The following is a 26,624-nucleotide window of genomic DNA, read 5'->3' as shown; positions in this document are numbered from 1 at the left end:
GATATTACAAATTCTCCAGTTCAAACCAGTAACTGTGTTCTGATCAGTTGACGTTCATTTTGATCCTCATCTACTAATCAAAGCTTCAGGAATGAGAAATTCTCATACTGATCTAATTCTGACATCCTTACAGTAATTGAAGCGACTTCATCCAACAACTTAATGTAATGTCAAAGGCATCATGTTGGTGAACTATATGATGCTTTGGGTCTGTCATAGCTGGCAAGATCTGTGTCTTGTTAGTAAAAATGAATTTGCATTAACAGTATAAAACATGAGCCCTCCAAGCTCCTGAGGTACAGTATTTTCTACAGCAATCTTAATTATGCTGGTACTCAGAGGGCCAGATTGTGCCAAATGACTTTTTAACAGAAAATGTGTAAATACAATGCTGTTGAAAGTTATGCATCATACATTATGTCTAATCAGACACTAAGAGTGTGTTTATACAGCTTTGGTTCAATTAAGCAAACCCTTGTGCGATTGCTCTGTTAGTGCTGTTTGTTACAGTAATTGTAAATGCTTTCTTTTGAGCTCTGATGCACCAAATGAGTTTACCAAAACTGCCTGAGCAAGGGGGGGTCTGGGTTTGGTTGTAATTGAATTCTGGTGTGCTTTGTTTCAGATATGAACACAATAAGATGACATTTAAACAAACTGGAAACAGAAGGTGTCACAACATGCGACACTAAACACACCACAAACGAACATAGTGCATTGAAAAAAATAATAATAATTAAATAAATGACAAACCTGGAGCAAGAGTGGGTACAGCTGAAGTGTGGAACAATGTCGCACAGAAGTGAATATGTAAATATGTCATAAAAAAAAAAAATCATACTTGTCAAATCTCCCTTTATTATTATTATTATTTGTTTATATTTGTATATTTTTATATATAAAGTGATATAGTTACTTAAGTGATATACACTTAAGGCCATTCTTTAAAAGATGCACACATAATATCAATATTTCTGTTATTATTATAACCAAACTGAATAATAAAGCTATATGAATTACACATGCACCTCATATATACTGTGACATCCACCCTGTTACTTATTGCTTTTTCTCATATATCCCATAACAGGGTGGACATGTTCTGGTTGACCATATAAGACTTTTAGGATAAAATGTGGAAAAAACAACATTAAAATGAGTAGTTAGCCACTCACCTTAAACAGTTGTTTTCCCTCCAAAAAGATCATGTGAGCGCCAGGAAATGTCGTCAGTATGCAAAACAGCTCTTCATTTTAAGAGACAGTAGTAAGAAATAACAGGGTGGACAGCAACTTGAGGGACGTGTGAAAAAACCTTATAATCAGCAATAAAATAAACTCATTAAAAAAAAAACAAGGTTTAGAGGGACTTTTAAACAGGATTGAAAGACTGAGATATTTTCATGATTAAACCTCATATATCCATCACTAAATCAGAATGTACAGCACTGGGGACATGGGAAAACCTCTGGTATCTAAGAGATAAAAACAGTATGTATACAGTCATTTTATTTTTGGGGTAGAAAACATTGTGTTTAGTATTTGAAAATGTTAATTATTTCAGTAAGATGTTTAGAAATTGTATTGTTTAAAATTTACTTCATAAATACAATGATCAGTACTGGGGACACAAAAGGCACCGAATTGTAGGAATGACCCAATTATTGTAGACAAGAATTCACAGTTAATCTCAGACTTTTAAATAAAATGCTTCAGAACATAATTAATGTATTTCAGTGCTGTGTTTTCATAGTCCATGGAAGCAGTGGGTTTACAGCTGTTATATTTTTGTATCACTACTATTAGCCACAGTCTCACAGTTTTTATTAGTGTTCGATTATGTAATAAACCATGAACAAAATCTTACATTCTTTTATTTTGAAAGATGTGTTTCCCGGTGAACAATTCAAAGTTTTACTTGGTTTGTATTTGTTATTATTGTTTTTATCATCAGTGCAACCCTACTCACGCATAGAACAGACATGTACATAGACAACAGATGTAATGTAACAGCAGAATTGACTTTTTTGACATATAAAACTCCTTTCACAACCATAAAGATAGCTTAACTCTTTCCACATCCATAAAAGAAAATCTCAAATGACATTAGTGTAGCACTGACAAGTTCAGTAACCCTCCTTTTAAAAGGGTAATGTTTGAGTCATGGTGGAGATGATACGATTTATTATATAATGTCTGTGAAATATGGTGAGTGATAGCAGCAGCAGCGGTTCAGAATGGAGCTATGGTAGAGGGCCTAAGGTCTGTGAAACATGCTCTGTGGGCTGTAAAATATGATGATATGGGTGAATAGGTGATGGTGCTCAGTGTTTGTGAAAAAGCTTTCTTCCAGCTAGAAGAGATAAGTCATTGATTGATATAGATTGATTTTGTATTAAAGTTATGTTTGTGTAAGATCACATTAATAAATGTACAGTCATGTGAAAAAGTTAGGACACTCCATGAGAACCTTGGTTCGGTTTGCTCTTGATTGTTGAAGTGAGTGGTATCACCATGGTGAGATCTAAAGAGCTCTCTGAGACCTTCAGAAAGAAGGTTGTAGATGCATATGAGTCTGGGAAGGGATTTAAAAAGATCTCAAAACAATTAGAAATCAGCCATTCCACTGTCCGGAAAATAATTTACAAGTGGAGAACATTCAAAACAACTGCCAACATGGTCAGGTCAGGTTGTCCTAGCAGGTTTCTCCCAGTCGATTGGAGACTGGTAGATGGTTATAGGAAATGTCTAATTGAGGTTATTTCAGCCAAAGGGGGAAATACCAGCTATTAGGGTGTCCTAACTTTTTCCGCACAATCAATTTCCTCACAATCAATTTCCATTTTTGTTCATTACATTTTATAGCTTGTATTTTTTCAGTTTTGTTTAATATTATAAGCTCTATCTCATAATATTGTTCAAACGAAGCTCAAATGTTCATATGTTTAAATATGTTAAAAAGGACAAAGGTTCTCATGGGGTGTCCTAACTTTTTCACATGACTGTGTGTGTGTGTATATATATAGTGTATCACAAAAGTGAGTACACCCCTCACATTTCTGCAAATATTTTATTATATCTTTTCATGGGACAACACTATAGACATGAAACTTGGATATAACTTAGAGTAGTCAGTGTACAGCTTGTATAGCAGTGTAGATTTACTGTCTTCTGAAAATAACTCAACACACAGCCATTAATGTCTAAATAGCTGGCAACATAAGTGAGTACACCCCACAGTGAACATGTCCAAATTGTGCCCAAAGTGTCAATATTTTGTGTGACCACCATTATTATCCAGCACTGCCTTAACCCTCCTGGGCATGGAATTCACCAGAGCTGCACAGGTTGCTACTGGAATCCTCTTCCACTCCTCCATGATGACATCACGGAGCTGGTGGATGTTAGACACCTTGAACTCCTCCACCTTCCACTTGAGGATGCGCCACAGGTGCTCAATTGGGTTTAGTCCATCACCTTTACCTTCAGCTTCCTCAGCAAGGCAGTTGTCATCTTGGAGGTTGTGTTTGGGGTCGTTATCCTGTTGGAAAACTGCCATGAGGCCCAGTTTTCGAAGGGAGGGGATCATGATCTGTTTCAGAATGTCACAGTACATGTTGGAATTCATGTTTCCCTCAATGAACCGCAGCTCCCCAGTGCCAGCAACACTCATGCAACCCAAGACCATGATGCTACCACCACCATGCTTGACTGTAGGCAAGATACAGTTGTCTTGGTACTTCTCACCAGGGCGCCGCCACACATGCTGGACACCATCTGAGCCAAACAAGTTTATCTTGGTCTCGTCAGACCACAGGGCATTCCAGTAATCCATGTTCTTGGACTGCTTGTCTTCAGCAAACTGTTTGCTGGCTTTCTTGTGCGTCAGCTTCCTTCTGGGATGACGACCATGCAGACCGAGTTGATGCAGTGTGCGGCGTATGGTCTGAGCACTGACAGGCTGACCTCCCACGTCTTCAACCTCTGCAGCAATGCTGGCAGCTCTCATGTGTCTATTTTTTAAAGCCAACCTCTGGATATGACGCCGAACACGTGGACTCAACTTCTTTGGTCGACCCTGGCGAAGCCTGTTCCGAGTGGAACCTGTCCTGGAAAACCGCTGTATGACCTTGGCCACCATGCTGTAGCTCAGTTTCAGGGTGTTAGCAATCTTCTTATAGCCCAGGCCATCTTTGTGGAGAGCAACAATTCTATTTCTCACATCCTCAGAGAGTTCTTTGCCATGAGGTGCCATGTTGAATATCCAGTGGCCAGTATGAGAGAATTGTACCCAAAACACCAAATTTAACAGCCCTGCTCCCCATTTACACCTGGGACCTTGACACATGACACCAGGGAGGGACAATGACACATTTGGGCACAATTTGGACATGTTCACTGTGGGGTGTACTCACTTATGTTGCCAGCTATTTAGACATTAATGGCTGTGTGTTAAGTTATTTTCAGAAGACAGTAAATCTACACTGCTATACAAGCTGTACACTGACTACTCTAAGTTATATCCAAGTTTCATGTCTATAGTGTTGTCCCATGAAAAGATATAATGAAATATTTGCAGAAATGTGAGGGGTGTACTCACTTTTGTGATACACTGTATATACTGTATATACAAAGTATATTAGACATTTCCAATGGCTTCTTTATTTTTCTGTTTTCACAATCACATAACAGCTAGCAGTCCAACAGGTGGGACCATCATGGGCTTCTCCAGACGTGTAGTCAACCAATGAAACTAAGAGCAGAGAGCAGGGTTCAGCTTCTAGGCACCAACAGCTTGTGGCCCAGTTCTGTCGAGGTCTGAATGTAAGCACTTTTTCTGCTGCATTAGTAGGGAGCGTTTTAAATTCATTTCAATTATTATTTTAGTTTTTATTACCGTTTAAATACTTAAAACCGTTAAATGTCAGTGACTCACATTTAGCACCAGACAAGTAACAGCAGTCTGGATTTGTGGGGAAATTATTACCATGTAAATCTCAATAGCAATTTTGGTTAAAAATCAATTAGATATTTCTTTTTGCCTAAGGCTTTGGGTCAAATGTAGAGTAAATGTGAGAACATACGACGGCTCTTTAGGTTTAAATAGATGAACATTATTCAGTAGTAATTATTTCTAACTGTAGATCCAGGCTTGTATTAATTAACAGCTTGTAGTTCTTGTACAGTAAGAACATTAGACCAAGTCTGACCACAAGCACAATATTAGCTGCTTCCACACATCTAGCCCTGGTAAACATGATTTAGGTGCTCTGTATTATGATAATGGTTTGATTGATGTGTGTGTTGTGAATAATGTCTATGAAATATGGTAAGTGATAGCAGCAGCAGTAGTTTAGGAAGGAGCTTATGGTCGAGGGCTAAGGTCTGTGAAAAATGCTCAGTGGACTGAAAAATGGGATATTATGGGTGAACTGGTGATAGTGCTCAGTGCTGGTAAGAAAAAGTGCTAGCTTGCCGTTGTATTTGAAGAGTGTTTAGGTTTAGGGCTAAAGAATATGTTAGTCATTGTGGTATTTAGTATGCAAGTTGTATGATCTTAGAGTGAGTAAGTTTGTATGTTGAAACTGTTTTTTTATTATAGCCCTTCACTTTTATTTATTAAAATAAAATAATTTTTGTCCATATCTGAGTTTTAATATTTGGTTTACAATGTAATGGAGATTGTGATAGAGAGGTGAAGGAGAGTGTGGGCAGAGTGGAGTGTCAGGAGTGATTTGTGATTTGTGGGTAGGTTTACAAGACAGTAGTGAGACATCTCATTAGGAGTGACAAGAATGGATAAGATTAGCAGTTTATTAGGAGGGCAGCACAGGTAGAACGTTTTGGAGACAAGGTAAGGGAGGAGAGATTGAGATGGTTTGGGCATGTGCAGAGGAAGGATAAATGTTCTATCAGGAGCAGGAGAACAGTGTTGAGGATGGAGGCAGGAGAAGAAGAGGAAGACCAAAGATGAGGTTTATGGCTGTGGTGAGGGAGGACATACAGGTGGTTGGTGTGACAGATGAGGTTGTTTAGGACAGGAAGATGAATGATCTGCTGTGGCAACCCTGCTGTGGAGCATTATGTATAACTTCAGACACTTCAAATTTGTAGCTAATACAGCTTTTAGCAACTCTAGTAGTAAAGATTTACAGGTTTCATGTCTGAACAGGACCTAGAAAAGCTCATGCATCTTTTGAAGTGTTGTAGACTACTGCAGTTCTTTGCAGGTCTCACTTCCAAAAATAAATAAGTGAAAAAGCTTTAATGTTGTGGTAAGGGTGAAAAATCATATTGGACCAGTACTTACAGTATATCCCCAGCAGTTGTTTGCTATTCAGGATCTGTTTCTAGTTGTTTTCTATTATCAAGTTAATAGTGTATATAATTTTAGGATTACCATGAATATTAAAATTAGTAGCAGTATTAGTATTTGTTCTAGGTGCAGTTGTCATTTTTTTTTTTTTTTTTTTTTTTAAACCAGACCCAACCGAGTGTTTTTTTTCTTTAGTACAGAATGTGAATGTTTATGTCTGACTCCTACATTACTGATTCTAGACAGTTAAATGCAGCTTCACAAAAGTTTCCCCGGTGCAGCTGAACCTCAGTAAATGTTTCTAAACTTCATGACCCCATGTACCCAGATTATAAGCAGGACCATTCACAATAGTTAATTGTTTTATATAATTTTAAAAGATTAAAAGTTCAATTCAAAGATTAATCAGACTGTTCCCAGTGTTGCTTGGGGAGTATAGCTACAATGATGATTTGTCAGGTGATAAACAGTGTTAATCTGATGCTTATTTTTTTAATTAGTATTGTAACTGGTTATAAATTCAAATTAAGCTCTTTATTATCTGCATTAGTAAATTTTGCTCTTACAGAAAATCTTACAAAAATATTTTTTTTTTCTCACTGAAGCATACATTTTTGTTATATTAAATAACCTGTAAGTTCAGCACAAAAAAATGTGTCCTTAAGATCAGTACACAATTTGAACGGTAACAAAGCTTTAGCCAGTGCAAATGCATTTTAAATAGAAATCTACCCCAGTATTATTGCGTACATGTTAATTACTTAATGGTAATTTGTTTTCATTAAGTGTCGACTGTTACCTTACATTTAATCATTTTAAATCTCAAAAATGGACAGTGAAGCTCTAAACATGTTTATATAGATTAAATACTTTAGAGTTGTTTAGTCACATTGCTTACAAGTATTGCATGCTTACAAGCGCAATGCAAAGCGTCGGATGCAGTGGTGTAAAGCACGCCGCCACTGGACTCTAGAGCAGTGGAGACGTATTCTCTGGAGTGACGAATCACGCTTCTCCATCTGGCAATCTGATGGACGAGTCTGGGTTTGGTGGTTGCCAGGAGAACGGTACTCGTCTGACTGCATTGTGTAAAGTTTGGTGGAGGGGGGATTATGGTGTGGGGTTGTTTTTCAGGAGTTGGGCTCGGCCCCTTAGTTCCAGTGAAAGGAACTCTTAATGCTTCAGAATACCAAGAGATTTTGGACAATTTCATGCTCCCACCTTTGTGGGAACAGTTTGGGAATGGGCCCTTCCTGTTCCAACATGACTGCGCACCAGTGCAGAAAGCAAGGTCCATAAAGACATGGATGAGCGAGTTTGGTGTGGAGGAACTTGACTGGCCTGCACAGAGTTCTGACCTCAACCCGATAGAACACCTTTGGGATGAATTAGAGCAGAGACTGCGAGCCAGGCCTTCTCGTCCAACATCAGTGTCTGGTAGGCGCACTTGTCAGTGTGTTCTCAGTGCCAGTCCCAAGCCCAGATAAAAGGAGGGCGTCTGGAAGGGCGTCTGGAAAATTGTACCAAGTCTGGTATGCAGACCTAAATTATCCACTGTGATGACCCCTAAATACCCCTAAATGTTTTTTTGAACACATTATACATGAAAAAAAAAAGTATTTAGACACTCTGCTTCCCAGTTGTTTAAAGTGGAGGAGCCCCAAGTTTTGACCTCAGCCTCATTAAACACTATTGTTATGAATTGGAATGTTGTAGTAGTCAGACCCTCTCATCCAGCATCAGTGTCTGTCACAAGTACTCTTTTTGACCTGATAGACATAATCTCAGACTCACACCCCAAATCATAGAAAGTCTTCATAGATGAGTGGAAGCTGTTATAGCTGCAAAAAGAAGGTGGGGATTGGGCAGACATGCCATCCGTTTGTGGTTTCTGCAGCACGTGAGTTGCTTTTGTTTTCTAAAGTTTAAACTGCAATTTCTGTTTGGTTGAAATGCTTATCCTGCTGATTCTCAGTGTCTCTCAGGGTGATGTGCTTCTTCACACCCTACTGAGCAGTTTATTTATTTATTTTTTTGCTGATGTGAAAACTAGAAGATAGAGTAGAGGTTGTGTAACCCTGTATATCGCTCAGGTCTTCTCATCATGTGGAGTGTGGGAGCATGGTGTGTTTATCCTCTGTGATTATAGTCCACCAGTTTTTGAGAACAGGAGATCTGAAGAGGGTATTTATAGTATGTCAGAGGGTTTGTGGGGAAATGATAGATGGAATGAAATGGAGCGGTATAAAAAAGGGAACGATTACTGGTAATGAGCTCAGCCATTGCTGCTGCTGGTGAATGTGTAACTAATGATAGAGCTGCTATGGTGTTAGATGTTCAGAAAACCGTGTGCATGTTTCTGGCATTATCGGTTCTGTATACGAGCTATATTCTGCCCAGTACGCGCTTGGGGTTGTGATGAGGTTGTGCTCTTGTGCTGCCTATTTCCGCTGAATAATGAGCTCCTGTCTCATTTCTTTTTGTACTTTTTTCCTGCTTGTTCTCCTGCATTTCTCTCTGCCATGTTGTTCTTATAAATGTCTGTTCTGGTTTGTATTATTTGAATTCGAACAATAGTCTATTTACACTTGTTGTTTAGTACGGTTCAGCTCCGGCCTTGTAACAAACAGCTGTTTCGCATTTATTTGTCAAAGAGATATGGTTATAATGTGTGTATTTAGCAGCCATAACATTAAAACCACCTCCTTGTTTCTACACTCACTGTCCATTATATCAGCTCCACTTACCATATAGAAGCACTGTGTAGTTCTACAATTACTGACTGTAGTCCATCTGTTTCTCTGCATGCTTTGTTAGCCCCCTTTCATGCTGTTCTTCAATGGTCACGACCACTACAGAGCAGGTATTATTTGGGTGGTGAGTCATTCTCAGCACTTCAGAGACAGTGACATGGTGGTAATGTGTTAGTGTGTGTTGTGCTGGTTCAGACACAGCAGTGCTGCTGGAGTTTTTAAACACCTCACTGTCACTGCTGGACTGAGAATAGTCCACCAACCAAAAATATATCTAGCCAACAGCACCCCCTTGTGACCACAGATGAAGGTCTAGAAGATGACCAACTCAAACAGCGGCAATAGATGAGCGATCGTCTCTGACTTTACACTTTCAAGGTGGACCAACTAGGTAGGAGTGTCTAATAGAGTGGACAGCACTGCCGTGCTTATCCACGTGCATCAATGAGCCTTGGCCGCCCATGACCCTGTCACTGGTTTACAACTGTTTCTTCCTTGGACCACTTTTGATAGATACTGACTACTACAGACCGGGAACACCCCACAAGAGCTGCAGTTTTGGAGATGCTCTGACCCAGTTGTCTAACCCACAATTTGACCCTCTTCAAACTCGCTCGAATCCTTACGCTTGCCCATATTTCCTTCTTCTAACACATCAACTTTGAGGATAAAATGTTCACTTGCTGTCTAATATATCCCACCCACTAACAGGTGCCGTGATGAAGAGATAATCAGTGTTATTCACTTCACCTGTCAGTGGTCATAACGTCATGGCTGGTGTATGTATATAATCATGAGAAATTCTTTACAGACGCTGACTATAGGCGATAATCAAACCCAAGTTTAAGATGCCATGCTGCTTTGCGGCACCCACTTAGTCTACCTTCTACTATTTTTTAATATGGCTTTAAATTTGTGTTTTGTGTGTGTTAGATTGCAGAGAGATTTTACTGCCACTCATGACTGATCAGCTGAAATTTCACTTGGAGCAGCATGATGAGCTGGAGGCTTCCTGCCAACTACTCAGCAACGTACTGGAGGTGCTATACAGGAGTGACGTGGTGAGTACCCACACACACACACACACATACATACATACATATTTACTATTTTGCTGTCACAGTAACAATATGTACATGTGCACACACAGTAAACCTTGTTTTCCTGATTGATTTTGATTTGTGTTTGAGACTGTGATACCACGTTTTGTAGTCAGGGTATTCCAGCCAGTTGATTATGAAGTTGGAGCTTTTTTGTTTACCCTAGGTGTTGAAATGAGCCCATTTTTGCTCTGAACATTTCATCATTATGTAGATTTCTTATTCTTAGGTTGTTCACTGCTTACATAAAGAGAGGAATCAATGCCAAATTGATATGCAATCACTACTGTGGTATAGTGGTAAAATGTGAAATGCAATATACACGCGTCATTCCGTTTCGACATAAGAAAAAATTTGCCAAAATGAGATCAATTGCATTGATTCAACATTGCTTGATCTCTTAACAGAAATACAATACATGTAGGTTTGCATTTAAAAGAATTAAATGCTGAATTTTATGTCAGAATTGTATACAAATCAGCTTACAATTCAATCAACCCCCAGCTGTACTACATTTTGGTGGCTCAGTGGGTAGCACTGTCACCTCACAGCAAGAAGGTTCTGGGTTCGATCCTCAGGTGGCGTGGTCCGGGTCCGTTCTGTGTTTCCTCTGGGAACTTCGGTTTCCTCCCACAGTCCAAAGACATGCAAGTGAGGTGAATTGGAGATACAAAATTGTCTATGACTGTGTTTAACGTTAAACTTGTGAACTGATGAATCTTGTGTAATGAGTAACTACCTGTCCTGTCATGAATGTAACCAAAAAGTGTAAAACATGATGTTAAAATCCAAATAAACCAACAAACAAACTACATTTCACTGTGTGGGGCTTTAAATGTGCCCAAACTAGAGGCACTGCAAGCACTGCATTTCAGTCCAAGCAGTGCAGTATACGTGCCACAATGAAGAGTCATTGTCCAATCACAATCCTCTACAGAATATGAGGCACAGCTGAGAAACCAGACAGTAATAATTGCTCGTAGTTGTAACTTTATCCATAGAATATGTCTTCTCAGCACAAAGTAAAAGAGGGAATAAACCCTTTAATTCAAAAAGTTGAGGATGGTTTAGTTACAGATGACTAAATTCTTTTTTGAGTGGAGTGGCTTTTAGACGCGTTCTCACAGTAAAATCGCTAATAATTGGGGACCTCATTGCAGTTATTTTGCTCACATTGTGTATGTTAATAATCTGTGATTGATTAGGATCGTTAGTATTTCTGTTCAGAAGTCGAGCAATGTTAAATCAATGCAATGGCTCTTCTATTATTCATGGCACGTATTCTGCATGTCACTGTTGAAAAGCAATGACGCGTGTATATTACATTTCACATTTTGCCGCTGTAGTGAATGCATTTCAATTTGACGCTGATTCCTCTTCATACTTACGTGCCCCGTGCACTATTCGTCTCTCAGGTAAATAAATGGTAAAGCTGTGTTGACACAAGACCAAGAAAACCAAAGCGACTTCAATTGTGTCAGAATGCAATCAAAAGTGTGCGGTTAGGATTCTAATCCAATATTCTAACTGCTAAGCTATCGCTGGCCAGGCTGTAATCGTATGCAGCATGGCAAAAATAAAATGCAGATCTGCTTAGTGTGTGTTGCTTCAGGTTTAGCCTTACTTCTGTCTCTGTAGGTTACCATATTACTTTATTATATTATTAGAGTCTGTAGGCAATTTAAGCCAACTGTGTAATGCTACAATAAGGATAGCATGCTAACCATATGTAAATTAGCTTATTAGCTTTTTCCACTATGTGGAATGTGATAGCACATGCTGCCTGTAGCTAGAGACATTTCCCTACTGTTTACCTGATCAGGGTTCATCCACAGACTGCAAAGTAAATCTAAGAAACCTAAGTAGTCTATCTGTACTTTTAAATAGCCAGGAGCTTCTCATTTCTGTTCCCATTGATTATACCAGTCTTAAACATTATTTCTTTTTTTTTTTGGGAAGATAAAAGTAGTCCTAACAGATCTATAGGTAAAACTAAAAATATTCTAAAGACATTAAGAAGGAACTACCTATTATAACAAGAACAAACACTGTAGTTCAGTAGAATATTTTCTTAACATGGGAGGCCTGGTGGCTTGATGGGTAGCACTGTCGCCTTACAACAAGTAGGTCCTGGGTTTGATTCTCAGCTGGAGTGGCCCAGGTCCTTTCTGTGTAAAGTTTACATGTTTTTACTGTATCCATGTGGGTTTCCTCTGGGTACTCCGGTTTCCTCCCAAAGTCCAAAGACATAGAGTCAGGTCAATTGGAGATACAAATTCGCCTTAGCTGTGTGTGTGTGTGTGGGTGGAGGGGAGTTCTGACAGAAAGGTGTCAGAATACACAGTGCATCGCAGTTTGTTGCGAATGGGGATGCATAGCCGCAGACCAGTCAGGGTGCCCATGCTAACCCCTGTCCCCCGCCGAATGTGCCAACAATGGGCACGTGAGCATCAGAACTGGACCACAGAGCAATGGAGGAAGGTGGCCTGGTCTGATGAATGACTTTTTTTTTTTTTTTTTTTTTTTTTTTTTTTTTTTTTTTTTAACCATCACGCGAATCACACTTACCTGGGGAACACATGGCACCAGGATGCACTATGGAAAGAAGGCAAGCCGGCGGAGGCAGTGTGATGCTTTGGGCAATGTTCTGCTGGGAAACCTTGTGTCCTGCCATCCATGTGGATGTTACTGTGACACGTACCACCTACCTAAGCATTGGTAAACGGTATTCCCTGATGCCTGTGGCCTTATTCAGCAGGATGATGCGCCCTGCCACAAAGCAAAAATGGTTCAGGAATGGTTTGAGGAGCACAACAATGAGTTTGAGGTGTTGACTAGGCCTCCAAATTCCCCAGATCTCAATCCAATCAAGCATCTGTGGGATGTGCTGGACAAACAAGTACGATCCAGTTAGGATCTGCTGCTAACATCTTGGTGCCAGATACCACAGCACACCTTCAGGGGTCTAGTGGAGTCCATGCCTCGACGGGCCAGGCAAAAGGGGGACCAACACAATATTAGGAAGGTGGTCATAATCTTATGCCTAATTGGTGTGTAATTTATATTATAAGATACTTTGCCATATATTATTATATGAGCAGCATTATGTGGTGACCTGCTATAAGGTGAGTGAGGGGTCATAGTGGGCTGCACTTTAAATCACTGCTGCAGCTGCCAGGCTGTATTTAATTACCTTGACTTCCTCTGTGCACATTAGAAACAGATGATTATTTCATGGCCTACTCACTCCATAATTCAGCACTGCATTATGAAATATGCTGAGCTTTACTCCACTGAATAACTTTCTCATGCCCTCTGTATACGCACAGTGCAACCCGGACCCAACCTCCTTCAACTCTGTAAGTGTCATTAAGATGCAGGCTTGATTCATTGTCCACTTCATGGTGTCTTGATTTGGCTCGTTTTTGTATGTGTGTAGGTTACATACCATACTTCATACCCAACATGCGTTTTGTTTTTCTTCTCTGCTTTGAAGTGCTTGGGTGACTGGGAACAATAGGTTTTATAATTTCCCTGCTTACAGGAATCTCATTTAAAAGGGTTTCCCTGCTGCGACACGTAACAGCTTCCTATTTCACACTGCCAAGTCTAGTTAGCACAAATAAATAAATATATACACAAGAACAGCCCACACACACAGGAAAGAACACCTATGCTCTTACTTTTAATCATGCGCTCAGGGTAGAGCCAGTGGGGGTTCTTTCAGATTTCAGACTCTGCCAACCAATGTGGTCTGGTTAGGGTTTATTCTACTTTTTCTTTTACTAAAACATATGAGCTGTGTTTTTAATAATCCTGCAGTCTGTAATAAGACTAGGTCTTTACAATCTGTACTCCTTCACAAAAATTGTCACCCCTGGAAAACATTACTATTATCTTGAATGAACAAGTCGTCTGAAAGTAACGTTTTAATTTTTCATTTAAAATAACAGAAACTACCTTTTTAGTAACACAATATTTAAACAAAATAAAAATGTTAAAAGGTATTCAGCCTTTGCTCTATACAGAACCTCCTCATGTTCTTCAGATTGTAAGGTCCATGCTTGTGGACATTCCCTGTCAGCTGATCCCAAAGGTTTCCTCCAGGGTTTAGGTCAGGTGACTGGGATGGCTTGGCAAAACCCTGATACTGTGGTCAGTGAATTCTGTGTGCTTTGGATCACTGTCCTGTTGAAAGATATGCTATGGCCTAGTTTAAGCTTCCTGGCTAAGGAATTTTGATATCTCACTCACTTTCTTAACCGCTTATCCAATTAGGGTGGGGGGTGGTGGTGGTGATGGTGCTGGAGCCTATCCCAGTTTTTCAATGGGCGCACGGCACACAGCAACACCCTGGATGGGGCATCAGTCCATCACAGGGCAGGCACACACACACACATACAGGGGTTGGACAAAATAACTGAAACACCTGGTTTTAGACCACAATAATTTATTAGCATGGTGTAGGGCCTCCTTTTGCGGCCAATACAGCGTCAATTCGTCTTGGAAATGACATATACAAGTCCTGCACAGTGGTCAGAGGGATTTTAAGCCATTCTTCTTGCAGGATAGTGGCCAGGTCACTACGTGATGCTGGTGGAGGAAAACGTTTCCTGACTCGCTTCTCCAAAACACCCCAAAGTGGCTCAATAATATTTAGATCTGGTGACTGTGCAGGCCATGGGAGATGTTCAACTTCACTTTCATGTTCATCAAACCAATCTTTCACCAGTCTTGCTGTGTGTATTGGTGCATTGTCATCCTGATACACGGCACCGCCTTCAGGATACAATGTTTGAACCATTGGATGCACATGGTCCTCCAGAATGGTTTGGTAGTCCTTGGCAGTGACGCGCCCATCTAGCACAAGTATTGGGCCAAGGGAATGCCATGATATGGCAGCCCAAACCATCACTGATCCACCCCCATGCTTCACTCTGGGCATGCAACAGTCTGGGTGGTACGCTTCTTTGGGGCTTCTCCACACCGTAACTCTCCCGGATGTGGGGAAAACAGTAAAGGTGGACTCATCAGAGAACAATACATGTTTCACATTGTCCACAGCCCAAGATTTGCGCTCCTTGCACCATTGAAACCGACGTTTGGCATTGGCACGAGTGACCAAAGGTTTGGCTATTGCAGCCCGGCCGTGTATATTGACCCTGTGGAGCTCCCGACGGACAGTTCTGGTGGAAACAGGAGAGTTGAGGTGCACATTTAATTCTGCCGTGATTTGGGCAGCAGTGGTTTTATGTTTTTTGGATACAATCCGGGTTAGCACCCGAACATCCCTTTCAGACAGCTTCCTCTTGCGTCCACAGTTAATCCTGTTGGATGTGGTTTGTCCTTCTTGGTGGTATGCTGACATTACCCTGGATACCGTGGCTCTTGATACATCACAAAGACTTGCTGTCTTGGTCACAGATGCGCCAGCAAGACGTGCACCAACAATTTGTCCTCTTTTGAACTCTGGTATGTCACCCATAATGTTGTGTGCATTGCAATATTTTGAGCAAAACTGTGCTCTTACCCTGCTAATTGAACCTTCACACTCTGCTCTTACTGGTGCAATGTGCAATTAATGAAGATTGGCCACCAGACTGGTCCAATTTAGCCATGAAACCTCCCACACTAAAATGACAGGTGTTTCAGTTATTTTGTCCAACCCCTGTATTTATATATATATATATACTGTATATATATACAGTATATATATATATATATATATATATATATATATACAGTGTATCACAAAAGTGAGTACACCCCTCACATTTCTGCAGATATTTAAGTATATCTTTTCATGGGACAACACTGACAAAATGACACTTTGACACAATGAAAAGTAGTCTGTGTGCAGCTTATATAACAGTGTAAATTTATTCTTCCCTCAAAATAACTCAATATACAGCCATTAATGTCTAAACCACCGGCAACAAAAGTGAGTACACCCCTTAGTGAAAGTTCCTGAAGTGTCAATATTTTGTGTGGCCACCATTATTTCCCAGAACTGCCTTAACTCTCCTGGGCATGGAGTTTACCAGAGCTTCACAGGTTGCCACTGGAATGCTTTTCCACTCCTCCATGACGACATCACGGAGCTGGCGGATATTCCAGACTTTGCGCTCCTCCACCTTCCGCTTGAGGATGCCCCAAAGATGTTCTATTGGGTTTAGGTCTGGAGACATGCTTGGCCAGTCCATCACCTTTACCCTCAGCCTCTTCAATAAAGCAGTGGTCGTCTTAGAGGTGTGTTTGGGGTCATTATCATGCTGGAACACTGCCCTGCGACCCAGTTTCCGGAGGGAGGGGATCATGCTCTGCTTCAGTATTTCACAGTACATATTGGAGTTCATGTGTCCCTCAATGAAATGTAACTCCCCAACACCTGCTGCACTCATGCAGCCCCAGACCATGGCATTCCCACCACCATGCTTGACTGTAGGCATGACACACTTATCTTTGTACTCCTCACCTGATTGCCGCCACACATGCTTGAGACCATCTGAACCAAACAAATTAATCTTGGTCTCATCAGACCATAGGACATGGTTCCAGTAATCCATGTCCTTTGTTGACATGTCTTCAGCAAACTGTTTGCGGGCTTTCTTGTGTAGAGACTTCAGAAGAGTCTTCCTTCTGGGGTGACAGCCATGCAGACCAATTTGATGTAGTGTGCGGCGTATGGTCTGAGCACTGACAGGCTGACCCCCCACCTTTTCAATCTCTGCAGCAATGCTGACAGCACTCCTGCGCCTATCTTTCAAAGACAGCAGTTGGATGTGACGCTGAGCACGTGCACTCAGCTTCTTTGGACGACCAACGCAAGGTCTGTTCTGAGTGGACCCTGCTCTTTTAAAACGCTGGATGATCTTGGCAACTGTGTTTCAGGGTGTTGGCAATCTTCTTGTAGCCTTGGCCATCTTCATGTAGCACAACAATTCGTCTTTTAAGATCCTCAGAGAGTTCTTTGCCATGAGGTGCCATGTTGGAACTTTCAGTGACCAGTATGAGAGAGTGTGAGAGCTGTACTACTAAATTGAACACACCTGCTCCCTATGCACACCTGAGACCTAGTAACACTAACAAATCACATGACATTTTGGAGGGAAAATGACAAGCAGTGCTCAATTTGGACATTTAGGGGTGTAGTCTCTTAGGGGTGTACTCACTTTTGTTGCCGGTGGTTTAGACATTAATGGCTGTATATTGAGTTATTTTGAGGGAAGAATAAATTTACACTGTTATATAAGCTGCACACAGACTACTTTTCATTGTGTCAAAGTGTCATTTTGTCAGTGTTGTCCCATGAAAAGATATACTTAAATATCTGCAGAAATGTGAGGGGTGTACTCACTTTTGTGATACACTGTATATATATACACACACACACACACACACACACACCCACCCATTCACCTATAGCCCAATTTAGTGTCTCCAATTAACCTGACTGCATGTCTTTGGAGGACACCCACACAGACACTGGGAGAACATGCAAACTCCGCACAGAAAGGACCTGGACCGCCCTGCCTGGGGACCGAACCCAGTACCTTCTTGCTGTGAGGCGACAGTGCTACCCACCAAGCCACCGTGCCGCCCGATTTTGATCTGCTGATACTTAATCTTAGTCCACAGTCCAGTTTTACATTACTTATCCACCATCATGCTTCATAGATGGGATAACGTACTTTTTTGCATTGCTATCTTTGTGCCTTATTTAAACTCGTCCCTAATGTTAGCTGCTAAATAGCTCTGTTTTGCAAGTTTTCCAGAGGCTTTTTATGCTGTATCCACACAGTAATGATCATATCTATTTACCCTACCTTTGCTCTGCCTTGCCATTTAAAAGGTGTCCATGTACAGGACAAATGTATATGATTTAGAATTAGAAGTGATATTGTTTGCTGATTATAGAGTCAGTAATTCAGTGTGAATTGTTACTGTATCAGTCTGTAATCTTTTACACAATGCTGAAACCCTGGTGAATGTGTTCTGACTAGGGATGATAATGATTAACCAATTAACCTATTACCGGCAGCTAAGCCATTGTTCATGCTCATAATGACATTTTAATTCGTTTCCAACAGCTGGTGGGTTGATTTGTAGCAGAGCTGCAGATCTTTCACTTATCTGTATGATACATAGTTCACCTGTGACAGGTGTTGCGCTGGGGTTGGGGATGAACCTCGTTTCGGAGGATGAAGCTGCTGTTGTGACCTGAGCAGGAAAGCATTTATGCATTGAAATGATTTTAATTTGACATTACGACAAAACTTTTGAACTTCATAACAATTACTAAGTTACTACAATTAGCCTAGTGGTTAAGGTGCTGGTCCAGTAATCAGAAGGTTGCCGGTTCAAACCTCACCACTGCCAGGTTGCTATTGGGCCCTTGAGCCAGGCCCTTAACCCTCAATTGCTTAGATTGTATAGTGTCACAGTACTGTAAGTTGCTTTGGATAAAAGCGTCTGCTAAATGCTGAAAATGTAAATGTAAACACGGCGATGGATGGATAGATAGATATATAGACATGACAACAGTTACTCATTAATATAATAAATTTACCTAAGCAATTTTGTCTTCTCATAATAATTACACTACTGTCAATAGAATTTAAGGTCATGGTGGCATCTTTATTTTTTGCTTGGCATGTTTAAGCAAACAGTGGTAACACAGCAGTAAAGGTACTGGACTAATAACCCGAAGGTCCCCAGTTTGCCTAATTACTGCAGCAGGACTAGCACATTAGATTTTTCTCACTCTATGTGTTTCTTCCCTACAGGGTCCCACACAGTGGCATGTTCAGGTCATCATGGAGAAGCTGTTGAGGACCATAAACAGGACGGTGATCTCACTGGGACGGGACTCTACTCTCATTGTAAGTCTGCTGCTCTGCTTGATTTGCTCAGATGATCTGATCTTTCCTTTCTCGTTTGAATGTTCCCTGCGTTTGTAGTCTGCTCTTGCTGCTGGAATATGCAGGTATCTGGACTCATGTAGTCGAGTGCTTTATTGGAGCACCACTCGATTTTCTCTATTTAGGAGGAATAATGCAGTATGTACAGAGTGCAGTGGGTGGGTTTTTATTGTGTTTATGCAGATCTGAAGTGCGCACACCCGTGGCTGTTATTGCTGGGTGAACTCTTGTCCCACTCTCTGCTGTCGTCTCATGTCAATTACTGTACGAATGCTTCACTGCAGTAATCTGCTCTCATTCTATATTATTCCTGTCTGGTTTCATCTCATTGTGATCGTCTCTGATGCACGCACACACTCACAGTTTTCACTGGCGTTGACGTTCAGACTGCAGTAGTAGTTTTAGGCTTTTATTACACTGAAGGTTGTTTCTTGTTTACTTTAATTTCACTCAATTAGAGTGAGTTTTATCTGTAGTTCAGCTGGGATTTATTCATGAGGTTTGATGATTGATTTTTCCCCTTTGCACCATTTTTTTACGGGTTTGATTTGATCCTGTGGCATATCTCTGCAGTGTCGTGCTGCGTAGAGGCTTTTAGTTTGCCTAATATTTTGAGATTGATACTCAGCCCTGCTCTCTTCTGCCCTTTTCAACCACACAAGTCAAATATTTGTTCTGTGTAGTATTACCTGCCTATCAATTTTTATTATTTAGTGTTGCTTTTACATTTTGCATAGTACCATCATTTTCGTCTAGGTAGAACACCCCTAGATCTTCCACCACTATGCCTCACTGATGTTTTTGTGTCGTCACTGCGGTGTCAGTATCTCCTTTAGTCTTAGGGTCTGTCCGATAACCTTGTGTTTTGCCTTACTGCCTTCTGCCTACCTAGGCAGCTGCCCAAGTATTGAGGATTCTAAAGAGACATCGAACTTACACCAGACATTAAAACCACCTCCTTGTTTCTACGCTCACTGTCCATTTTATCAGCTCCACTTACCATATAGGAGCACTTTGTAGTTCTACAATTACTGACTGTAGTCCATCTATTTCTCTACATACTTTTTAGCCTGCTTTCACCTTGTTCTTCAATGGTCAGGACCCCCACAAGACCACTACAGAGTAGGTATTATTTAGGTGGTGGATCAGCAACTCAGCACTGCAGTGACACTGACATGGTGGCGGTGTGTTAGTGTGTGTTGTGCTGGTATGAGTGGGTAAGACACAGCAGCGCTGCTGGAGTTTTTAGAATTGTCAATATTCCCAGTTCTGTCTGCCTGGTGAGCAAAGTCCTAAATGATTATCAGCAGGCAGTGTTATATCATCTTCTCTTAGTTTCTTCCATCCTTCTACTCTTTTACTTGCTTTTACGTCTTTGCAGTATAAACCATGCCCCATATTACTCCCTGTAAAACCCACACCATGTACTTTTCACTCTTTTACTTTCATAGAGTCGTGTTCTTGCACATCTGTACTGATGACATCAGCTTTCAGGGACATTGCAGTAAATCATCTCATAAGAGGAAACTGCATGAGAGGCTCAGTGGTTTAGAGGAATAAAGAATAGCCCTGCTGTGCTTAAACATTTAAGATGTTCCAGCTTCGCCTAATGGCCAGTGGGTTCTGTGTTAATTTTTAAAGCCCTTCTGTTTAATTTGGCACATCATACAGCATTACAAAAGGTGTGCGTTTACAGACCAGTGCTGTGGGAGTCACGAGGAGAACGGTGCCATGTGCAGAATACCTGAACACTTTGCTGGGGTTTTGTATGCGTGACACATCACTGCAGCATCACTGGTCAAACATTTGGATTTTTCTGCTCGTCATGTATTAGATTCTGAATTATGATTCAATGTATTTATTTATTTATTTTACTTCAAATCGTCTTGTGTTGAATACAAGCGCAGAATAGAGATGAAACTAATGCAGACTGCAGATCTTTTGCATGGACATTTAAATATCGCATTTCTTACTGTTTGTCTCCAGTGCTTTCACACTATGGAACAGATTTGGATTTCTTGCCTTTAGGTTTGGTTTATTGTCATTTAATGACATATTAGGAACTTGTTACTGTCTAAACCAAAATCAAAGCATTGAAACAGTCAGTACCGGATACCTATGCGATATTTACTGCTAACTGCATAACAGCTACAAGCTTTTGACTATTTTTTTTTAATCACACATGAAACCATCCACCACCTTTTTTTAGACTGCTGCTTATTGCAGATTCTTAAAGCAGCTCAATACCTCGGGGCTGCAATTGCCCTTTTCTGTATATGTAACCTTAAAGACGCCAATTAATTGATTTGAAGGAAACACTTTAGGTCAGGTAACTGTGGAAGAAATTTAACAAGTCAGCACCAAACGCTTTATTTCCCTTAAAGCATTGAGTTTTAATCATCTTGCTGCACTTTTTTTTTTTTTTTTAGATTATTAATTTTTTTTGCAACACATGCTGGAAAGAGGGTATAACATGGATGGATACTGATCCTTTGCTCAGGTGTAGTTGATTCTGTGCAGGTGCCCAACTGCAGAGTAGGTAGAACACCCCTAGACCTCCCATCACCATGCCTTACTGATGTTTTTGTGGTGTCAGTATCTCTTCTGTTCTTTTCTTTAATCTTATGCTCTGTCCAAAAACCTAGGGAGCTGCCTTGCTGCCTACTGCCTACCTAGGGGCTATAGAGGTTTCTAATAAGACATTGAACTTATAAGGCTATTACAGCAATTACTTCACCACAGTTTTCGCTTACTAAGCTAACATAGTTAGTCTCAGGTCATTCAAACCAATAGGCTGAGGCGGCACAACCTGCTAGCATGCCAGCTAACATCTCCCCCTGTGTACCGAAAATGGTTAAATTGTTACTGACAAGCCCGAATTTGCAAATTGGGCTTGTCCAATTTTTTATTTATGCATTTTCTTTCATTTTCTCCCAATGTAGCATAGTCAGTTTTGTCTTCCGCTGCTGGGGGATCCCTGATTGCATTCTAGGTGGGTATATTGCTGCTCACGCCACCTCCGACCAACACAGCCCTTAGCGGAACCCTTTTTCACCCATGCACCACCGCCTCGCCATCTGCTAATCAGGGTCCTTACACAGCATTTGAAGACCCCACCCACATAGTCCGGTCATCCCGCCCTAGCAGAACCGTGTCTGCTGCAGGCACTGTCAACTATGCCAGCTAGACGGTGCCCAGCCGACTGGTGGCAACGCCGAGTTTTGAACCGAGGAGTTCAGAATCTTGGCGCTGGTGTGCTAGTGGAATATCCCGCTGTGCCACCTAGCGCCACTTGTACATCTTTATACAAATTAAAAATCTGTTAGAATTTATTTACCTTTGAAAACAACTTGTTGCTCTCCATTTGTCCACCATGTTTGTAATTTTTTGTGAGAAAAGTTGTGCTGCACTTGAATGCTGGGATTGCCTTCACTGCTTAGGAAGCATCGGATACTCCCTTGTTATTCAGTCAGTGTATAGCTTCTAAATAAGGCACCTTAGTAGGCAGCATTTAAGGCATATAGGATTTTAGACAGCCTTTTTCTCTGGAGCGCCTAGGATGCCATAAAGTGTGTCTATGTAGAGAGCTCACTAGGTTTTCAGACAATTATCCAGTTTTGGCAATGCACTACCCCCTTAGAAACCTCCAATTTCACTATAAGTTGATGTTGAGAAAGCTCTCTTCTGACACATTCAGTTTCTTTTGATGCCATAATTCCTGTTGTCACAATGCTAAGTATGAAATGTTCTGCTAAAAACCTGACACATGGCCTTATTTAGAAAAGATGAACAATGGCTGCAAATGCATTAACTTAAACAGGCTTGTCATAATTAGATCAAATTGTCCTGAGTGTTGTCTGAGCGTGTGTGTTAATGGAAAACAGTTATCAGATATTATACACAGAGCTCTGATAATTAAGTGGTGCATTTTTGTCTAGATGGCAGTCGTGCTGTATATGTATTGCTGATAGAACAGAGTTATAAGAGGTATTGTTCAGAACTGTAGCTCGGGGCATATAGTTGTAATTTTACTTTTGCTGACTCTTGGTTTTATATGTGCTTTTGATTTAAGCCCATTCACATTGTTACTGCTGTATATAGCAACGGTAAACAGGGTTCACTAGTGACTCAATGGTGGACTCTTTATCACAGTCCAAATCTTTTGATTTTATATTGTGGTTCTGCCATGCTGCCACTGCTGGGCCCTTAGGCAAGGCGTTGTGTGTGGTATGTAGAGTGGAAGTCTGAGACCATGAGTAAAAATGTAGCATTTCTCTGGATTTAGTGCAGTGTTTTCCATTGCGAATAATAAAAGAAGCCTATGCATTTGAGTGATTAGGTTTCCTAGTATTCAGTACTTCTTTTGCTTCTTATTAGCTGACAGTGCTGGGTATCCACATAGTCGTATCATGTATTAAGAGCGACACTAAGCTCTATGTAACTCTTCCTGCCCACTCATGCAGGTGCCCAGACCAATCCCAGAGACCGTATATCATAGTGGCAGTGGGAAGTCACCCAGTCCAACCTTCCCTCCCTCAAGCACAGCCAATCTTGTGCCAACCAGGTCATAATTTTTGGTGAGATTCGAACTTGCAAGTTTGAACACTCTCCACATTAGACCCACCACCTGTGTGACTTTTCATTCAAATCTGTATGCTGATTATATTATTTGTAATATGAAGATGTTAAGATAGATATTAAATTTAAGAGAAGTAAATAATGTTTGTGATGTACACCGACACACACACATTTCTACACACGTTGTCCATTTTATCAGCTCCACTTATAGAAGTATAGAAGCGTAGTTCGACAATTACTGACTGTAGTCCATCTGTTTCTGCATACTTTGTTGGCCCCCTTTCATGCTGTTATTCAATTGTCAGGACTCTCCCAGAACCACCACAGAGTAGGTATTATTTAGCTGGTGGATCATTGTCAGCACTGCAGTGACAATGACATGGTGGTGGTGTGTTAGTGTGTGTTGTGCTGGTATGAGTGGATCAGACACAGCAGCGCTGGAGTTTTTAAACACCTCACTGTCACTACTGGACTGAGAATAGTCAATCAACCAAAACTATCCAGCCAACAGTGCCCCCTACTCAAACAGCAGCAGTAGATGAGCGATCGTCTCTGACTTTACATGGTGGACCATCTAGGTAGGAGTGTCTAATAGAGTGGACAGTGAGTGGACATGGTATTTAAAAACTCCATCAGCATTGCTGTGTCTGATCCACTCATACTAGCACAACACACACTAACACACCACCACCATGTCAGTGTCACTGCAGTGCTGAGAATGATCCACCACCTAAATAATACCTGTTCTGTGGTGGTCCTGTGGGGATCCTAAACATTGAAAAACTGGGTGAAAGCAGGCTAAAAAAAGTATGTAGAGAAACAGATGGACTGCAGTCAGTAATTGTAGAACTTCAAAGTGCTTCTATATGGTAAGTGGAGCTGATAAAATGGACAGTGAGTGTAGAAACGTAGAAGTGGTTTTAATGTTATGGCTGATCAGTGTATGTGACAGATTACTTTAAAATAGCTTCTAATATAAAGTTTTCAGCTAAACAGTCACCAGTTTCTGTACTTCTTTTTTTTTGTATGTCCATCTTGTAGTTTTTTTTTCTGTTATGTGCACATCATTGAAATTGGGACATCTTTTATTTCTTAGCTTTTATTTCATATATTAAATCGTCAGCTTTTAAAAACAGTATAAAATGCACAATATTGCACATGGTGAATCAATTGCACTTCTGTAAGGTACAGATATCATCTAGGTCTCTCTTCACGCTACAGTAAATCTATTAGACTATTAGATGCCTTGATGTACAAGATAAACCATGAGATGAAAAATGCGTTTGTCTAATCTAATCAACAAGATACAGAGAAACGTGTCAAAAATTCAAGATTAGACAGTCTTACAGTCCATGATTTAGAGATGAACTTGTTTTCTCCTATAAAACACTTTCTGCCTGGTACTGATTTTGGCTTTGTGTCCAAAATGCCCTGATGCTTTATTGTAGCTCTGCAAAACAGAGATGAGGCGGTGAGCCATGTTCCCGGAGATGATAGTAGCCCTGATTAGAAGCTCTAATCCACATAACATATGTTATAATGTTAGTATATTAAAATTAGAAATAAAATTTCATATTTACATTCAGGTTTATTTCTTCATTTTTTGCTGTTGGGTTTTTATATTATTTAATTCTTTTTATTTTGTTTATTTATTTATTTTTAGTTTTTACATTTTTAAGCTGAAAATGGCTGCACATCGGGATAAATACGTTGTGGGTCTTATGCACAGACCCTATAACATCAATGAACTGGAGTAGTGTTTGTATGCCTAATCTTATGTTTAGGACATGTGTCTGTTAAGACCCAGAGTTTAGTATGTTTAATATTGGAAACAAAAGTCTGGAGTTAAGCCTTAAGCGAGCTCAGGTTTAAACTTCTCTGTGTCAAAGCTATTTCCCCCAAGCCACAAATAAAGTAAATTGATTGGCTGAACATATCACTTTACCTGGTGTTTCAGTGTTTCACCCTGGTGTGAAACAGGACGCTGTGATAAGTGGACAGATCACAGAGAGCATAAAACATCTCAGTCTTAGATAAAACTGGTTGACTTTACTAGGTGAGAAGGCCTGGCTCACAATTAGTTTTTCAGTGAATCCCTAAGGTAATCAAAGGGTTAAGGGTCAGGGATCTATGCTTGTCAACCCAGGTCTGTATGGGCATTGTCTTAGAAGTTTGGAGCATATGATTTTTGTAGTCGTATCCAATTACCCGATTGCATTACGCTTCCTCTCAACTGATGTTGATCTCCACCCTGATTGAGGAGAGCCGAGACCGACACACGTTCCCTCCGACATGTGTGCAGTAGTTGACTGCATATTTTCATCTGCACAAGGCGAGTTCATATGTGGATCAGAGAGCAACACCCTGATCAACGCATTATCCCTCGAGTCTGTGCAGGTGCCATCAATCAGCCAGCAGAGGTAGTAAATGCGTCAGTTATGTGGTCCTGTCCGGCACCCCCTTTAAACAACAGTGAATCATTGTTTGTGTAGGCGCCCAGCCTGCCGGATAGGATTTATTTATATTGAGGATTTTTTGTATACCTGTTAGCGATGGGTGTGACAAACGCCTTAACAGAGAATTATTTTTGGCCATATAGTGTATATATACACCAATCCGCCATAACATTAAAACCACCTCCTTGTTTCTACACTCACTGTCCATTTTATCAGCTACAGTTACCATATAGAAGCACTTTGTAGTTCTACAATTACTGACTGTGGTCCATCTATTTCTCTGCATGCTTTGTTAGCCTGCTTTCATGCTGTTCTTTAATGGTCAGGACCCCACAGGACCACTACAGAGTAGGTCTTATTTGGGTGATGGATCATTCTCAGCACTGCAGCGATACTGACATGGTGGTGGTGTGTTAGTGTGTGTTGTGCTGGTATGAGTGGATCAGACACAGCAGTGCTGATGGAGTTTTTAAACACCTCACTGTCACTGCTGGATGAGAA

At 40.7% G+C, this 26,624-nt stretch overlaps 1 protein-coding gene across 3 annotated transcripts in view; it reads left to right on the top strand.

Moving 5' to 3' along the window:
- The window catches only part of dock1 (dedicator of cytokinesis 1), a 469,250-nt gene that overhangs the window by 186,879 nt on the left and 255,747 nt on the right, over positions 1 to 26,624 (top strand). For all 3 annotated transcript variants that reach the window (XM_063002899.1, XM_063002901.1, XM_063002900.1), the window contains 2 exons: positions 10,002 to 10,129; positions 18,955 to 19,050. In XM_063002899.1, coding sequence (XP_062858969.1) covers positions 10,002 to 10,129; positions 18,955 to 19,050 — 224 coding nt within the window. The remainder of the gene's footprint in view (positions 1 to 10,001; positions 10,130 to 18,954; positions 19,051 to 26,624) is intronic.

The sequence above is a fragment of the Trichomycterus rosablanca genome, chromosome 10 (genome assembly GCF_030014385.1).
Source record: "Trichomycterus rosablanca isolate fTriRos1 chromosome 10, fTriRos1.hap1, whole genome shotgun sequence".
In the NCBI taxonomy this organism is placed as follows: Eukaryota; Metazoa; Chordata; class Actinopteri; order Siluriformes; family Trichomycteridae; genus Trichomycterus; species Trichomycterus rosablanca.
This window is presented reverse-complemented; position numbering and strand designations above follow the sequence as displayed.